We start from the raw sequence: 19,040 nt of genomic DNA on the forward strand, positions 1-19,040 counted from the left end.
AAATCTGCATGTTTTTTCAAACTTTTTGTAGCTGCACCTGAAAAAACAAATGCTTTCATTTAATCAACAAACAGTTGAGCCTTTTTTTTTTGTAAGGCTTGCATGCAGCTCTGTTTGCACAGCATTTAAAGACATGCGTTTAAAGACATGCTCGTGCACGTTCAAACGGTCCGAAACATAAATTTTGGCTTGTGTTGCAGACGACCTGGGCAAAAATCTACGGATGAAACGCATGTCGCACGAGGAAAAATGAAAATGAGTTAGTGGAGTCCTCGCTGAGGTGGATTTGGGAAAGGTGATTGCGTTTGATCCCCGTTCTGTGTCCGGGGGTTGGATGCAGTGGACGGAGCAGCCTGCTGCCACACAGCTGAGAGGTGAAGATGCGAAGCGGCAAGACCGAACAGGAATGTAAAGTCAGCTGAGAGCAAAGGCTGGAAGGTTAGGAGGAGCAGGGAAGACTGACTCACTCCTCCGTCTCCCTCGCTTCTCTTTCTCCGGCTCTCCTTGTGTTATTTACTTTTTCTTCGCCTTGACTTCGTTGCTCTCGTTACTTCTTTCCGCCCTGTGGCAGCTTGCTTGGAATTTAACGGCGTTGTCCGTAGTCTCCGTGTTTTGGCCTGCAAAGCCTCTGGTTTTCTCACTGCCCCCCCGACCCCACCCTTTTTTTTGCACAGTTTACATGTTACATTCAGTTTGGTTCAGTGTCACACAAAGTGACTACAGAAAAGTAAATCTACACCCATCTGTTAAGGAAAAGTAAAGCTGAACCACTAAACTAGAGAAATAAAAACCAACAAGTCTAAACTTCAAATTTTTTATTTGTAGTGGTGCAGAGTATAAAAAAATTACTACTGAAAGTGGCTGAAGTCACAACATAAAGCCAATTTTAATGACAGCAAAATACAGCTAAATTTTAAAAACAAGCTGTTGTATTCTATGTTTTTACAAACTCCCCCTGATAGCATGGCTTTGAGGATAATGCTAGTTTTCTAGTTTTCATGGCAAGATCCCAATAACTCAGTGTCAGATTGTGCCCACTATTGTTAAGAAATCAAAATAAAAAATATAAATATATCTTTTCTTTGAAATTGTGAAAATTTGCTTGGTGGTTTGGCAGGCTGGACGGAGCCTTGTGCAGGCTAATTATGGCACACGGGCTTTATGTTTGGCACCCCTGATGTAACTCAGCTGTTTGGGCTTTAGATTGTTTTATACGTAACTAAGTGTGGGAAGTGTTATCCTAACTGACTGTACAAGTTATGAAAATATGGCAAAGTGCTAATTTTCAGCATAGCAGTAAAGCTATTAGCCTTGATCTCTCTCCCTTTCTCACATCTTTGAAAGTTTATTATACTCCCCAGTAACAACAAGCCCATCCTCTGAAGCCTCCGCGGGTGTTGGAATAACGAAACACCTCGAACGCATCGCTCTGGCCCAAAAAGAAGCCGCATTATGAAATGTTCAGAAGAAATGTTTGTTTTCGGAGCGCTCTGGTCATTTTTCTGGGTTCAGTAACAGTGAGTACAGTAAAAACCTCAAACAACATGAGCATCACAGTCAAAATAACGGAAGAAAAAAGACATAATGGCTCAATCTGAGTGAATCGGGGGGCTATGAGTGCAATGGAAATACAGCTTCCAGAAGCTTTCTACATATCAGCTGTCAAAAAGTTGATTCAAATTCAAATATTTTACTAATCACTGCCTCTCGTATTCACCACACATAAAGTATCATTGAAAAAAACCAACAAAGGAGAAGCTCCATGGTTAGCAATAATGCTAAGCTAGTTAGCATGTTGTGAATTATTGTTTTGGATTCAAGCAACCATTCAGTCCATGTTATGCTAATTAGTGTTTCACTCCACAAAAGACTTCTTTAATCAAACAAAAGTTACGAAGAGATATTTACCGTGTGCTCGCTTGGCCAGCTGTAGAACAATAATAACCTTCTTTCATGCTCGTCTCCCTCTGTCTCCTGTGTGTCTCTACTTCCTGTTTAGCACACAGCCCTGTTTCCGCCTAGCAAACAACAGGGGCACTAATGAACAGACACAACTATATTTATGGCAGCATTATCAGTAAATGCTTTGTTATTTTCTATTCAGGGCCAAAATACTATACTTTCTTTATTTAGCAATTCATATGGTAATTAACAGAGACACGGTCACAGAGATTTAGCTTTGGGATTTCGGCAGTTTAGCCTGCATTCGACTATTGTTTCCAATTCGCAGGAAGTTTTCGGCTGTTTCGGATAATAGTATATTTATTTTTCAGCTATTCATACTTTTGTATTGAGTCTTTCATAAATGGTCCCCTGTAGAGAGACAGAATCTTCAAGAATCAGCTCCAGGATAAGCAGCAATGCGAAGCTCTTGAGAATGTTTAAATTCTTGCTTTGAATTTTACTGATATTGTGCATTTGTTTCCTATTCAACGCACAGCGCTTTTCGATTTAAACTGCCATATGGTGTCATTTAAAGTGACAGATCTAGCTATTTAGCCCATTTCAAAGCCCATTACTATTTTGGATTTATGGTTCAAGCTTAGTGTCATTGCTTTGTGTATATAATACTTTATAAAAGCTTAAGAAAAGTTGCAATTCTTTTTCCCTAAGGTTGAGGTTTGTGTTAATCTGTAGGAAATTAACTTATATCACTGAAAATACAACATATATAATAAAAAGCTTGTGTGAGATGTTTTTTCTGTTGAGACAGGAAAGGTTTCAGAGCAGCTTCATGGCTTAATAATCATGCACCACGTCCTTGAGTAGGAATAATAATTAAAAAAAAAAACTGGGAGAGAAACAGTCTTTTTCATACGTCCTTGACTGAGACGTTGAACTCTCAGTCACATCATAGCAGCAGGAAAAAGGGGGGAAAAAAAGAGGTGTTTGTACTGGGCTGCCACCAAGAACAAAACCAAGCCTGAAGTGTGTTTAAGCATTTCCTCCTTTCAAGAATAATTATCAAAATGAAGTAATGTGCCTGTTTAACTGCCTGATATTAACACTTGCTGCTTTATTGCTGCAGAATCCTGCATGTAGACCCAAACGGTAAGTCCGCACTCGTGAAGAGTCCAACATGCAACATGCAGAAAACCCCAAGGCCTTTCAGAGACGCTTCATAGTTTACAGATAAAGTCATAATCGGAACAATACTGCCCGCCATACGAGAAGGAAGGAGAAAAGCATAAATCCATATGAGAGACAGCTGCGTGGTTCTTGTCAAACACATGCAAGCTGGGATTAATGCTGTCTCTTCGTGTAAACCGTCAAAAGTACACCCCCCACCCAAAAAAAAAAAAAAAAAAACAGCTCGGACGACATGCAGCTGCAGGCTGGAGGTAAACCGTACACGTCATCAGCATGGCGAGAAAGGCTCTTTCTACAACCACTGTTGGGTAGCACACTGTAGCCTCACTACTTTTGGTAGTACAACACCAAGTTACTTTACAAGAAAAGAAGAATGTGTTTTAGCTGTCTTTCTCAAATGGTGTTGATTACTCTGAGCCGCGCAACGTGCTACATGCTAAAGAGCTTCAGAGCTCACACATGAACAATGCCACAGGCTAAACATGGTTAAAATGTGATTGATTCACTGTGATACAAGCTCAGTCCTTCAGTCTACAGGGTCTGCGAAGGCTGTGTACTGTAGATGCAGTCGTATACTGGAACCTTCAAGGCTGTTGTATGTGTTTGGCTTTAATGTATAGCCGTCGCATATCGTTTGCGTATAGAGTATGAAGGCATTAAGACATTTAATGAGTACTAGTAACGGTATTTGGTATCGGTAAGTGGCTAAAGGATAATACTCATACTTGTACTTGTCCTTTAAAAAGTGACATCGGTAAATCTCTCGTGCTAATGTTGAGTAATTTGTGCAAAACTTAATACATACCCTACAAAACTGTAGGCTATGTATTTTTGGTGGGAATTTTTTTTTTTATACAAAAGGTCTGACAATGAAGTGAAGAATCTTCCACAGATACTTAAAGGAATTTAGTCTGAGGAGGTGAAAAATCTCCAATATGCTTCTCCTTCCTCACTGTTTATCATCTCTGAGTACATGTCGACCCTCTTCCGTCTCCGAGCTCCTGCCTGTTTTTCATTCCTTTCCCTTTAAGGCCGCACAGATCTGAGGAGGAGCTCCATGGGTGGCAGCTCACGCTCACGCCGCCAGGCGGGGAGTTCACCCTCCTCTGGGGTCAAAAATGTGCCGACTCCCGGCTCTCCCTGGCAATTCAGGGAAAACACACTAAAGCCAGACGATGACGTCTGACTTTTAACTTTTTTGAATTGATTCCTCTTCATTTATGACGCAGCTCGCCTCAAGAGTTTGACTGAGTGGCGTCCTGTGGCTCTCACCTTGTTTGGTGGTGCCGTCGGTCTGCAGCGGCACGCCGGGGCGAGAGTTGTAGTCGGGGGTGACGGTGACCCGGTAGGTGGTTTCGGGCTGCAGCCGCTGCAGCACGGTGGTGGTCTCCGAGCCGCCGGTGGTGGTCTCCATCACAGAGCTCTCATCCCCGACAGGTGCGTAGGTCAGGCGGTAGAGGATGACGGCTCCCGGAGCCGGCTGCCACGACACCCTGAAGCTGTTGGTCGTCTCTTGAGACACTCGCAGGTTGCGAACGGAGCCCATTTCTGCAACACAAGTTATTGATTCATTTCTCCAAACATTTTGTGGCTTGGTTCCTTCTTGGTTTTGTTGCTGGATTGATACCGTTAACACAGGATCTCTACATCTTTCTGATTTTACTTGTATTAAAAAAATACAGCTATTAGTTAGCGGTCAGTCATCACACTGTTTGACTGTTTTGAGCTCCATTTATAAAATTTACAGTTGTTACGGGTGCAATAATAATGCGTTTTATTAGAGCATGCACGGCGGCATGAGCAATGTTTAGTTGATAACCTCGTTGAAATGCACTGCCAGACATGTTTCAGGGATTTTGAGTCATTCTGCACTGAAGATGGGTTGACTGCATTACATTTTTTCATCAGATTAATCAGGATGATGCATTGATCTATCAATTGTGACATATCTAGTAATAATGCAACGTTTTTGGGGGGGGTTGTGACACAATTGCAATTATTAAAGATTCAGACAACAGACAGCTGCTGTCTCTCTCTACTTATAACACCAAACAGCATTTAGCATTAGCGTTTGCCAATGCTCTTGTCTTAACATTTGTCCTTACAGTGGTCTGCAGTATTATTCTTACAACATTGGTTTCCCTAGATGTTTAAAAAAAAATGACCATGTATACAAATAAATACCTTCCAGAGTGGTTTCATAGCCGGTCACAGGTAGACTGTCCCCTTTCTCGTACTGGGCGTAGACTTTGACTTCGTAGCGGGTGAGGGGGTTGAGGTGGGGCAACAATGCGGTGAGGTCATTCCCGGGAACGGACATGGACACGAAGTGTCCGTCCACGTCGTCGGCCGGCTTGAAATGAACCAGAAAGGACTGCACGTTGTTTGCGTCGATCCCCCACAAGGCCCTTAAGCTCCTGGAGCTGATCTCGGAGAAGGTCAGATCTCTCGGCTGTGTCAGTTCTATGAAACAAGAGAGAAATTTTGAGTTTTACAGTATATGTGGCAGCAGCTCATATTTTTACACAAATTTTTAACAAGGGTAAGCAGAGGCAGCATTGGTATAAACATTGGAAAACAACATATTACATGTTTCTTTCAATTCCTTCTTAGCAGAACAAGAGGTCTATGACATCCAAATTGATCATCCAAATTCTAGAAAATACTGATGAATGTTTCATCTCAACCCAATCCATAAAGAACAATCAAGCTGGTGAGAAATACAGAAAATCATACAAAGGATAGATTTTTTTGTAAATAATTCATGACACCATAAGAGAGTAGTACCCATGTATGGGATGAAGCAAAATTACTGTAAGAAAAAGAAACTTTAAAGAAATTTTCTATTTCCATGCCATAGAAAGAGTTGACCCTCGTTTGTGTGGTAATTTTCCCTCAGATTAACTCAGAACCGTAAAATAAACATGGATTGAAAGCAATGGCATTCCAGCAACATGATGAAACCAACAGTGAGAGAGGTGGGGAGGAATTGGGTCAAGTGACGTTGGGTTGGGTTTGGGTGTGTTGGGTTGAGTTAGGTTGGGTTTTATTAGACTGGGTTGAGTGGCATTGGGTTGGGTTTGGTGGGTTTGAGTGATGTTGGGTTGAGTTTGGGTGTATTGAGTGGTGTTGGGTTGCATTGGGTTGAGTTGGGTTGTATTGGGTTAGGTTTGGTTGGGTGGAGTAGCGTTGAATTGGTCAGGTTGGGTTGAGTGGCATTGGGTTGGATTAGGTCAGATTGAGTTGGGTTGTGTTGGGTTGGGTTGTATTAGGTTAGGTGGAGTGGCATTGAGTAGGATTAGCTTGGTTTGAGTGGCATTGAGTGGGGTTGCATGGTGTTCAGTGGCATTGAGATGTAATGGGTTAGGTTAGATGGAGTGATGTTGAGTTGGATTATATGGGGATGAGTTGGATTATATTGGGTTGGGTTAGGTTGTATTCCATTTGGCTGAGGGTACCTTGGGAAGACAAAGCAATGACTGAGTGAGTGAGTGGAAGCACTGAGTTAAGAGGGCAACATGGATGCTAATTTCAAGGTTATATGACTACTATTTGTCAACCCTTTCAGTTTTGCAGTTTCCACTAATCCCAAAGATAATTCCAGGTTTTGCACTAAATTGAGAGGGGGGAAAGGAGTTAGAAAGATGCTGAAAGAGCAACTGGCTCTGACTTCATAACTTGTTGATGACATTAGTCTAACCTTAACATCTAAATCTAAGGAATGTGACAAAGTACTTCAGCATCGATGACCTGAACTTGAAGTTTTTGTTCCGTTGAGGAATTCTTGAGGGTGATGTGAAGTTTGATAAATCTGATGCACAGTCACAGTGTGTCAACATGAAACCGACGCCAGATGTGAAATCTAAGTTTGACCTCTCCGCCATAGGGGGAAAAAAACCCCAAAAGGTCCCATTTGGGGTCTTGCTGTAGGAGATTTAATGGTCCACCCACAGCGAGCTGCTAAAGATGTTTTTTCCTTCAAGGACTCTTCTCAGCCCAACCCTGACTAATGAAATCAGTGAAGTCTGCAGCTGATTTGTCAGACACGATGAACATGTTACCTTAAGCAGTTGGCCAGCAGGCCGGGACTTGCATCATCAATCAGCGAGGTCGTTCTAGTGGAAAAAAGTAAAACTGCTCTACAAATTCTATTCCTGAATGTCTTTTAGGTAGTTATCCACAGAACATTAACTGCAGATGGCAGAAAAATACAAATAAATGAGCATGAAACTAACTAAGCCAAAACTTTTATTTTGATTAATAGTTTAGTTTTGAACGGTAGAATAAAAAAATAAAAACGCACGACTTTATTCAAGAAAAACAGAAAAAAATTGATTGACTGCAAATGAAGGTTAACTTAAAGATGATCGAACAACAACTTCTCTGATAATTTCATCATTTAAAGATGGCCAGGAGGGTGGACGCTGCTGTGAGATACACTTTAAAAACTGACTAGCTTAGTTCAAGTAAAAGGCTACGATGCTTTCAGCTCTAATTTTGTCCATTGCGTCAATGAAGCCGTATTCAATGCAACCCTCATCGTACATCCTTTGTTCTTTTGGACGAAGCCATCTTTCTCTTCAGCCTGCCATTTGTTCCCTCGCTGCTAACTTTCCTAGCTCACCTTTTGCTTATGCTGCACATCGGATGTTGATGTTCAACAAGTCAATATCCTTTCAATATTTTAAAACTTTGACGTAGGAACCAATACAAGCTACCTATAGTCGAAAGTGAGATTCACTCCGGACAGGTCACCAATCTGCCGTCCACCGTATGGCATAGTAATTCATTGTTTGATACTTTCAAATAAATAATACATTTGTAACGCTAATGTAAAAACCAACACTTTATAGTTTTGTGACATAAATGAATGAAATCCTGACTCAGAGCCACATGTCCAATATCCAACTCTTGTTTCTGAAGCCTGCATGCTTTGACTCTGCAGAACTTGGCGTAACACAGGGAGATTGATATTAGGCCGTGCATATAAGACAGTCCTGTCTTTTAAGACTGATGTCAAGAGAAAAGCAAACACCTGACTTGTATTGAGACCAGTAAGTACGAACTGATCTGGCTTTTCTTGCCTTGCTTGCCATTTGAACCAGTGAAACCGCAGCTTGTTGAGTTTTGCAGTGTAGAAGGTGTGACTGTGCAGCTCATTTAAGCTCCTGCACACCTCACTGTGTTGACATGAAGTTTTTATTATATAACAATTATATAATTGTTATGTCACATCAATGAAAACCAGTGTGAGTCACACTTCAACAGGAATCTCTCACTGGTAAACGCTTTTGATTCTTATTTGTATGGCTTTCCAGTTTCTGTCCAACTCTTCCTGCTTGTTTAAGCTGGACCACCAGATGTTTGAGTGGGGGGGTCTGCCTGATGACTTCAGTGCAAAGAATGCGTTTTAAAGTGCTGCATTGTTTACATGACAGGCGGCACACCTGACGGTCTGCTTTTGTCCCAACGTGGTGATGACAATTCATCTGGAGCTGCCGGTCATTTTTAAACAAAATAAAAGCACAACTGTGCAACCACGATTTGACCTACTTCTACAATTTCCACATGCAGGAACTCTCCCTGCCCTTGAAAGATCAAAAAGGTGGACATGTGTTTTACACATTGTGGCCAAAAAAGAAGGTTCAGCTGAAAAAGACACGCTTGGAGAAGTGACACGAAAGTAATTGTGTGCATATGGACGGCTTTTGGTACTATTGTGTGTTCTCCATTTAAAAATAAAAATAGGTGGTAGAGTTATATCTGGGTGCTTTTTGTAATTAAATCGAATGAATTTTGTTTTGATCACAGCAAATGTGGCAAATAATACCGATCACCTGGTGAATGTGTATCATCATGCGTGAATCAGGAAATCACTATAACTTTCTTTTAATTACTCTGTAAAGGCATTAGAAATACTCAGAGTGCTAATAAACTGAATGGCTTACAAATGGTTGGAGGTATTAGTATAATACTGGGAAATAACCTGTTAATAGTTAGTTATTCACACCATTTAACAACTTAAAACGAGCTGTAGTCAGCATAATGGAGGGACAAATGCTAAAACTCAGATTACCAACTAAGTGCTGCAACAACTGCATGCCTGGCTGAGTCAACCCACAAGTAAGCATAAAGATAACAAGAGTTTCGAGCGTGAAGGAATAAAATTGCTGACAGGGAGCGAAAGGTATTGGCATAATGCTGTCAAATCTGTAATTACCAGTGTAATACTCTTTATATTCATCATAGAGGTAGTTATAGAGGTAACTACTGAACTAGCTGACAGATTGCTCAAAGGTATTAGTATGTGACTGAGAAGTCTGTAATTAGGAGTTGAGAGCTCTTTCTCATAAAGCTAGTCAACCATTGCATTTTTCTGTCTAACTACAGTTTGCTAATGGTTAGGGATGCACCAATAGCAGTTCTGTAAAGAATGAGTACAAGTATGAACTTTCGGCTACTTTCCGATACCCAGAACAGACAGGAATACTGATTAAATGTCACTTCAATGATAATAAGCACAGCCTCTGCATCAACAGTAATTTACACTCCTATCATTTGACATTGTAGAGCAGACAATCACAGCCCTCATGGTCTGCTTACTCCCCTCACATTTCCCTTCACTGTACACTCTGGAATCTGATACTCTAGTGGTATCAGTATCAGTGCATCCCACTTTAAGGTATTTTATAATACTGATCAATCTGCTTTTTAAAGTATAAAAAAACTCTGTTTTGCAGTCTGTTTTCATCAGTTTACTATTTAAGAATTGCTTCGGTCATCTTAAACAATGTTCAGGACTCTTGCTTAGCATCCCAAGCAAGTGGCACAACAACAAAGTAAAATAGAAAAGCTCTTAGAGATCACAGACTTTGCCAAATGCCAGAGAAGGGTTAAACTGAGCTACAAGCATACCAAACTGAAAAGCTGCCCCAAATCCATTCTGCCAAGCTTAATCCAAAACATTCATGTTAAGCCTTTTAAATAAAAAAAAGTAATTGTTTTTATGGAATTCCTTTGAACTTTTGAAATCATAAAGTTGAGTTGTTAACTAAATCTCTGCTGTTGAAGTGAGAATCAAACGCCATTATTTTCTCATTGAATCTGTAGAAAATTAAAGGTTTTGTTGTCAAAATAACTAACATATGTAACCAAACCAAATTCAACCAATTATTCAATAAACCTTCTGGCTCAAAAGAAGTCAAATAGAGTTGTATCATCTGCATAGTGGTTTAAACGTCACTTACGTCTTTGGAAGATCTTCTGAACCTCCTGCTCGATTCTCAGGCAGATGGACTGTGTGAGCTCTTTGGAAATCCTCTGGAAGGCATCAAAATCCTCCACTGTGTACACGTGGGTCTCCACTGGAGTGTTGGCAATGGCCTCAAGCTCACTTCTTACGGCGTCCTTAACACCCACGGCGAAGATCTCCACGTCGGCGTTCCTCAGCCGGGTGGCCGGATCCTGGAAGGCGTCGGACGACTTGCCATCAGTGATGAGGATAGTGACTCGGGGAACATTGGCACGCGCCCCTCTGATGGTCTGGAAGATCTTCTCCCTCACGTAGGTCATGGCCTTGCCGGTGTTAGTGGAGCCACCACGGTATGGGAAAGTCCTGACCGCTTTGACCACTGCGTTCAGGTCGTGGTGAGTGTTCAGGTAGAATTCGGTGTGAGGGTCCCTGCTGTACTGGACCAAACTGATCTGAACCTTGTCTCGTCCGATGTCAAAAGAGTTCACCAGCACCTCCAGGAAAGCTCTGACTTTGGCAAAATTGGCCAGACCAATGCTGTAGGATCCGTCCACCAGGAGGACCACGTCAGCCTGTACGTCCACACCAAGAGAGCACTCTGGATAAGAAAAGAAAAAACTTCTCAGAATGTGTTTGTGGAAATAATCCACCGCTGTTCTCCTGAGAGTGACGATATTCAACATTCTTGAGACTGTTGAAGTTTCCCTTGGTTCTCATTTTCTTAAGGCAAAATTGACTGAAAGCCCTAAATGAACTTGTAAAAAGACATGAGCCCTAATTACTTCATACTCACCCACTGAGACTTTAACTGGCTGAGTCTTCTGCATGACCGTGACAGGGTCACTGGGCATCAGACCCTTCAGAGCATACAGACTGATCTCATACTGAGTGTCTGGTGAAAGATCTCTGACCACCACCGAGGTCTGGCCCGCGCCCACGTACAGGTCCTGCCTCCTGCTGCCGGCCATCATGGGAACCATCTGGACCTTGTATCCGGAAACTTCTCCGATGGAGGGATCCCATGTCACCCGCATGGACTTTGAGGCCACCTCCAGGACTTGAAGGTTGGAGGCGGGCTCGATGACTGCAAGAAGAAGCAAAAACAGGAGTTTTCAACTTGAAATACAGACATAGACACATTCTCTCTGCAAGAGTTGACGTAATGTTGGATTTTAACACCATTGCTAAAAGACACGGTGATCACATAAGACCTCAAATGCAATCATGGGGAACTGCCATTCAAGAAATGGTTAAAGTACATAAATCATTTCTTATTTTTTTAATAAATATCCCCATTTAACTCCAGGTGGTGCTGTTATAGCACATACAACTTTTACAATAGAATAGAATTCTTTATTGCCATTATACTGAGCATGACAAAATTAAGAAATTCTGTTGTTTTTGTGGTTGTTAACTTGTAATTAGCTTTGTAAAAATAAAAACACCCGTCTAAAATGTTACAACAAGTTACTTTTAGCTGCAATTTTAATTAGAGAACAGCACAGTTTATGTGTTCACAGCTTTTCTATAGATATAAGGAGAATAAATGACATGAGAAAAATGGCTCACGTGCAGTTCTGCTTGGCAAGTAGCCGCAGTATGAAATAACTAAGAATCAGTGCGGACTTGAGTTAGCTTCAAAGCTAGCTCCTTTAGCCTCCTGATTTAGCCATTGGGAAGCTGAACCCACTGTTGTTTTTTTTTTCAGTAGGACCTCAATTCAAAACATGTCTCACCTTCTTCTCCGCTGACGAGGGAGTTGAGCTGATCTTCAACGCCTCCGCACATCTGTGTGATGAGCTCCTTCTGCACGTTCCTGATCTGGTCGAAGTTGGCGACGCTGTAGACGTGGGTTCTGTGAGGGGTGGAGGCCATCTGCTTCATCTCTTCCTCATCGGCCTGTTGGACACCTGAACATAACAGTAGAGGAGAGTAGAGTTCAGGCAAACGCTGCAGCAAAAATACCGCAGGGGATAAAATGTGGGACCAGGTCCGAATTCGGTATGTATTTCTAAACCAAGCCTTCATTCTGTACGTAAATTCTCCTGGAACAACAACTCAGTTGTCTTTTAGCTTTGTGTATTTACTTCATGAATGCATTGGTGGTATTTATGGATGAACGACAGGAAAATCGTTGTGGCCTTCCCTTCTGACCAAAGTCATACTTAAGTTTAAGAAATCTCCATCACAGCAGCTATTAAACTTGTAAGAGAAAGTCTCGCAGCCTGTACAGAAGGTGGATGGATGGAAGTTGGGGCGAACGCCAGGTGGGGAAATGTGCTGTCGTTTCCTGTTTCAAGGTCGCATTAGCGGAGTTAATGCGGCCCTTGTGAAGTCGTTGCCGTGGTCACCGGGATTAGTGTGTCGGAGGTTAACTGGTGTTTTCACTCCGGGTCTGTAAATACTGGACGCTGTGAGCAATTTCCAACCAAGATGAGTGAAACTCTGCGATCCAAGTTAGCGCATTAAAGGTTATTTTCTATCCCGCTTTGGATGGAAAGTCTGACGGCAACATGCGGTAAATATGAAACCAGCCAGACTTCCTTTTAAAGTTTACAGTCCGGTATTGCTCTGCGCGCTGCTGGAAGAGCTGTAATCCTTCACGGTTTATTCAAAGTTCAACTCCAAATGTTGTGTTGGGAGACCTCTGTGATCAGCGGAGGTCAAAGGTAGCAGGTAGACTTTCTGTTTGCTGACAACATTTCAGATGGAAATGCTGATAAATTCAATTTTTTTAATCATGTTTCCTCTTTAAAAATAAAGTTTAAGGTTTGATCTCTAAACTTTTTCCAACTGCTGTACTTCACTGAAGTAGAAAACAGGTTTAACAGAGTATTTCCACTCAAATGCTGCTGATCTGCTACATATTGGTGCTCGATATTTAACAATTAAGATGCTCTCATATTTTTTCTGATATATTTCTTTAATTTTCTGTCCTGTACAGTTCTTTTCGACAAAATTTCATCCTCTTTTCATCCTTTTTTAAGTTGATAACATTTGATTCACGTACTTACTTGCTCTGCTGTTGAGAAGTGTTTTTGGTAGCAGTGAGTTAGTAACTAGCTTTCTATCAAGAAATTGATTTCACACAATTATTTATTCTAGTTTTGGGGAGAGCAAGACTTCAGAAATACTTTGTTGATCCCTTGGGGAAATGACTCGCCATGCTAGCAGCAGATTGCTGGAACAGTGTGGCGCCTGGAGAAGCAGTCGGGGTCAAAGGTCTTGCTCAGTTTGCTGTTAGTAGTGGGATTCAAACCTGCTGCATTTGCTTCTCTAACCTCTAATCCCCTTGCTGCCCATAAAAGAAGTAATGTTTATTTAATGAGGTATTTCTGATCAGCACTTTCTATCTCTAGCGTTTACTTTATGTGTTTTCATCGCCATCATCAGTGTCACGCTATAAAATTTTAAACTGTGATCCAAACGCAGCTTTACAAGCAGTCTGAAACCCGGCCAAGCCGTCTCCACGCTTCAGGAAAACTCCGCCACCCTCCAACTCACCCTTTAAAAAGCCTCTTAAAATCTGGAAAGCCTCCAGAAACTGGATGTCCAGACTGATAAGAGGCCTGCAGGGGCAGCGGAGGAAGTTCACAGCGTGACTCCTGCGCCTTATCGCTGGGAATGCCCCAGTGAGCCATATTTGTTGTGGATAATATTTAAGCGGCGGGTCTCCCTGACACCATAGAAACAGGCCCGATCTGTGGAAAGTCTGAGCCAAGCCGGAGCATGAGCATGCTCGAAACCTGCTATCACTCGCTCGAAACGTGAACGACGCAGGAATTCAGCCTCGCTCCGTTATGACGCCGCCGCCTTTTTAGTTGCAGAATGAAAGCGGGTGGTGGAAAAATGCGGGACGTGGAGGGGCAGTCGACGTGTTCTGGCTTCGTACCGAGCACAAAGATCTCCACCCCCTTGCTCCGGAGCTGCCTGGCGTAGCCCTCCACCGGATCCTCGGATTTGCCGTCGGTGATGATCACCAGCGCTTTGGGAAAACCCTTCCTGGCGCCGGCCTCCTCGGTGAGAGCAGTTTTCAGGAGGTAGTCCAGGGCGTTGCCTGCACCAACGAGACACAAAAGGTTTCTTAATCCATTGGGATTGCACTGGAAAGAAGAACAAAAAGTCAACAATGGAAAGAAAGAGCTCCGATCTGAGGGAATTTACTTTAGAGAGTCAGGTGGAGGCTGATGGGCAGCTGGAGATCCCAGTCCTCACATGAATAAATTATTGGTTTCACATGTTTTGAAGCACATTTGAACCAAGTGAAATGACTAAAATGAGGATTTTTCTACTGGGTTTCATAAAATTTAGCCTCTTTTATTGTATTAGCTGCTATAATTGTAAGGATTCCCTGTGGTGTATGATTGGACATTATTTCACCTCTTGCTTTCTAGGATTCAACTTTTGAATATCCCATCTTCAATGCAGAGGTTTGTAACATGCCCCCCAAAAATAAATAAATAAAATACAGTACTTGTTATTTCAGTGATTTTTGGGCATCATTGGATATTTTTTGCATAAACAGGTATAAATAGAGTCATTTTTATCCAAAAAATGTATTTGAAGTTTAGTTTCTTACGTGTGACTTAAGGTCACCACTGTTTATCACTGATATCACTGCCCCTTGAGGTCATCTGTAGTACTGCATGAGAGATTCTTCTCACTTTAAAATAAATATACTTACATTGAATAAACTGAAAATTATTCAGTGCAATCCTGTTTGATGAATCTCAATTTTTCTAACATCCTTGGAGAAGCGGTCCAGGAGGACATGCGTCCCTCACCTGTCCTGCTGTTGCCGCCCTTGTAGGGCAGCGAGCTGATGGCGCGCAGCAGCGCGGGGCGCGTCAGGTGCTGGTCCAGCCGGAACTCGGTGGAGGCGTCGTCGCCGTACTGGACCACGCCCACCCGCGTCCTGTCCTCGCCGATCTGAAAGGCTCCGGCGGCCGCCGACAGGAAGCTGCGGACGTACTTGAAGTTGGGCCTGCCGACGCTCCAGGAGCCGTCCACCAGGAACATCACGTCGGCCACGGCGCTCGCAGAGCACTCTGGGGAAAAAAAAGAATGTAAATGATTGAGTAAGAGTATCAGACATGAAGATATTAGGTTATTTTACATTTTAATGGTAATAAATGTGATTTATTAGGTTGTTCCCATTATAATTAATATATATATTAGGATTGTTGGGTCAGTTCCAGTAAAACTTGGATAGATTTTATACACTTGAGGAATTAGAAAGGATTTAAAGTTTGTTTCTAGGATTGCATGGATGTAAAATCAATGCCAGGCCTGAACATGAGTTTCCTTGATAGAGGATCCTTCCTGTTCACCATCCTGGTCAGAACTCTGTGTGTATAGAACGCCGTCAGCAGCAGAAGCGTGTTGTTTTCCAGCACGTGTGCGTTTTTATGTGCGTGCTGTAGGTTTCCCGCGCTGTTTACGAGACCTCCCACATGTTCCCAACTGTTTGCAGCAGCAGAATGCTTTGCACTAAGCTTTAAAATGAAAACCTCAATGATTTTGCTGATCCGTTCAATCAGAATACATCGGGGGAGAAAAATAAAACAATTCCATACAACTGCCATCTGTATGAATACATGAGGGACAAAAAAACAAACAAAAAAATTATGCAAAATGTTTGTGGTTCTTGACGAAAATTGTTTTATGTTATAGTTGAATTTGAACTATTACAAAAATTCAGTTGAAAGTAGGATCTAGTAGGATCGATGAATGTTTTCTACAGTGAGTAAAACTCGTCATAACTTTGATTCCTCTGGGAGAACAAGTTTGGGCTGTTTTAGTGAAAATAAATGTCTTTTTCTGCTCTCTATTCATTGTTTTCCGTGGTTTAGGATCCCCTCAACAACTGTTGGGTAACGCGGCACGCCGATTCAACCCTCGTGACTTTCCTCTCGTGAAAATCAGCTCGCCGTCATCCACACACACATCCAGCAGCAGGAGTAGCAGCGGCGGCAGCGCTGCTCTTGTAAATCAGCCCCTGTAATGGTTTCCACTCCTCTCAGCACTCGAGGGCCGGGTCCGACCCCCGCACTGAGCATGTGCGGCTTCCTCCGCCGCTGGCACAATGAGCCGGCAGGGAACCAAAACCCATGATGGAATCCTTGGGAGATTTACGGGGGCCTTAATTCTGATTATTTCTATACAATGGGATGTTGTGTGGCGGGAGCCTCCCTCTGCTGCCGCCGCCGCCGCTGCTGCTGCTGAGATCACGCAGATGGACGCCGCCCAGAAGAAAACCCGGGGGGTATGAAGGCCAAACCCCTCATCGAGTAAAGCAATGACTTACTGACTGATTCCGAAGGGTCGGGTTTCCTGGAAGGTTCTCTGGAGCTGCCACTTGACTCAACTGCAAGACAACAGAACAATCAAACAAATCACGTCCACCATTGTGTCGCGTCCAAGAACAACCAATATCCTCATTTGATGTCATGTTATTGAGACATTTCCTGTCAGTAAGTGTCGCTGCCTTTTCCCCAAACTGTCATCACTGGAGCCGATCCGTCATCCCTTCCCATACGTGAGACTCAGTATCCCGTCCAGTGATGCAAGAAACAGTGTTTCTTTTCTCATGATCGCAGCGGAAATGCAGAAGAACGAAGCTGCCAGACGGTGAAAACGGCTGGATGTCATCGCAGCTGTACGGCTTCCAGGGAGTCTCCGAAGCTTGGGGGGTTTCTGGGCGTCCCCACCAAAAGAAGCTGGGTCAGCCCTTTGTGTCTGCACCAGGAAATACCCAACGCTTGAACACGGATTGAAGAGTCCGACACATGCTAAGCTCAACACTGCGGAGGACGTCGCCCTGCAGCTGCAGGTTCAACGGAGCCAATGGAAGAGCATCGCTTTGAACGTGACGGAGAACCGAGATGATGCTCTTTTTGTTTTCTGTTTCAAATCATTATTCATCTTAAACTAATTTATCTTTTCAAAACGCCAACTACAGATGTTCGTTATGATCTCATTTACTAAGACCCCGCATGAAGAGCGATCAACAGCACGCCCATGCAAACAGAATGGTTTCACATCAGTGAGCTTTCGTGGCTCAGGTTAGTTTAACAGAACAGTGCACCATAAAGGATAAAGCCTTGTCTTTGAATTTGTGTCTTCAAGCATGAAGCCAATCTGTCAGTTCTCTCTAACTAACCTGCCAGATGAACCAGAACCACTGAGCAGGTGGAGCTTTCGGAGCTTTTGGCCTTGCTCGCAGGGTGTTGGTTGGGAGTTTGTGGCTGTTTGACAGCTGACTGGCTCCCTGTGCTGCAGTATCTCTGAGATCTGCTCACTCAGGCTTTCAGACCGGAGCGGAAATACCTGCAGTTGATCCAAACTGTGGACCACAAATCGAAACAGCCACTAACTGATCATCAAGTCTGTATTCTGAGGATTTTTTTTTTCTTCTTCTTCTTTTTTGTGGTATTTCGTCCACTCTGTCAGATCGAAGCAGATCCAAAACCAAGCAGACTTCACCGGAGACTCACTGGTGATCCGGCCGGAGATGGGCAGACTCTCCTGCGATCCGGCGTACGCCGAGATCGTCACTTCGTAATCCACGTCTGGACTCAGGTCCGAGATGGAGGTCTTCGTCGAAGACGCAGGCAGAGTAAATTCTTTCGTTAGCTCTCCTACGAGAATTTGAAAACGAGAGAGGGGGAAAAAAAAAAAGCAGAAAGTCAGAGGGAAACCATTAAGAAACTATTACATTACTTCATTTCTCCCAGAGTCAAAAATTCTGACTGGTGACCCCGAGGCCTGGAGGAGCCGCGTAAACACACAACAACGCTACCTCTGGCTTTAATGAACACTTTCCCTGTAACTATACACCTAAACACATTATCCTAACTCTTTTATACCCTCAAATCTTCCTTTGAATAAAGGGAAATAGTCGCTCATGAGGGCTTTAGCCCCATATGGAAGAAATACTAAGAGATATCAGGAATTAGAGCTAAATAACCAACATAATTCCATGTATTTCATACAGGCTTACAGCATTAACACTGAGCATCTGTTTTAGAAATAACCACAATACGATGGTTACTTTATTTCTGCGTGGTATTTCAAAGTAATTATAAGATCAGTGTCAAATTGCTAAAATAACATGTTTAAGTGTTTTTAAAACCATGTAACTCACAAATTCCAGCCATGAAATGAGCTTTCCACACATGCTTTGTGTTACATTGAGTACGAGGCGTCATAGACTGAAATACCTTCAATTTTTTTTTTTTTTTAATTAATGAGTTCTTTGACGTCTAAATATAACATGTGCTCAACCTGCAGCACTTTGTTTCAAGCCCTATTTAACTGTGTAGAAGAGTAGTTTGTCTCCAACTCTTCCCCTAGTGGATAAATTTGGGATAACAGTTTAATTTTCATTTAAAATTTAAACTTAAAATACCGTATTTACTGGAGTATAGGTTATAGCCTACTGTTTTTAGTCACTTGGTTGCTCATGTGACTTATATTGGGAAGTAATTGATATATCAAAATGTAAAAGCATGTTGTACACCTGTGGAAGTTTTTACTCTTCTTGAGGCTTTTTTAAAAAATGTTATCAGATTTGCCTCCTTGTACAGAAAATGTGGTAATTAGCTAACGTTGCTGTCTTGTTTTTTTTTCTGTACTCATCCTAAAACACTTTGATTTAAAAATTATTTAATTGTGTATATTTAATCTCCCGGAAAAG

General features: G+C 42.5%; 1 protein-coding gene across 3 annotated transcripts in view; it reads right to left on the bottom strand.

Moving 5' to 3' along the window:
* The window catches only part of col12a1b (collagen, type XII, alpha 1b), a 120,736-nt gene that overhangs the window by 95,801 nt on the left and 5,895 nt on the right, over positions 1–19,040 (bottom strand). For all 3 annotated transcript variants that reach the window (XM_030110010.1, XM_030110009.1, XM_030110011.1), the window contains exons 4-12: positions 17,839–17,982; positions 16,650–16,709; positions 15,127–15,390; positions 14,235–14,399; positions 12,079–12,252; positions 11,136–11,426; positions 10,338–10,940; positions 5,275–5,553; positions 4,363–4,638 (exon numbers count right to left, since the gene is read on the bottom strand). In XM_030110010.1, coding sequence (XP_029965870.1) covers positions 4,363–4,638; positions 5,275–5,553; positions 10,338–10,940; positions 11,136–11,426; positions 12,079–12,252; positions 14,235–14,399; positions 15,127–15,390; positions 16,650–16,709; positions 17,839–17,982 — 2,256 coding nt within the window. The remainder of the gene's footprint in view (positions 1–4,362; positions 4,639–5,274; positions 5,554–10,337; positions 10,941–11,135; positions 11,427–12,078; positions 12,253–14,234; positions 14,400–15,126; positions 15,391–16,649; positions 16,710–17,838; positions 17,983–19,040) is intronic.

This window comes from Salarias fasciatus, chromosome 15, assembly GCF_902148845.1.
Source record: "Salarias fasciatus chromosome 15, fSalaFa1.1, whole genome shotgun sequence".
Classification (NCBI taxonomy): domain Eukaryota; kingdom Metazoa; phylum Chordata; class Actinopteri; order Blenniiformes; family Blenniidae; genus Salarias; species Salarias fasciatus.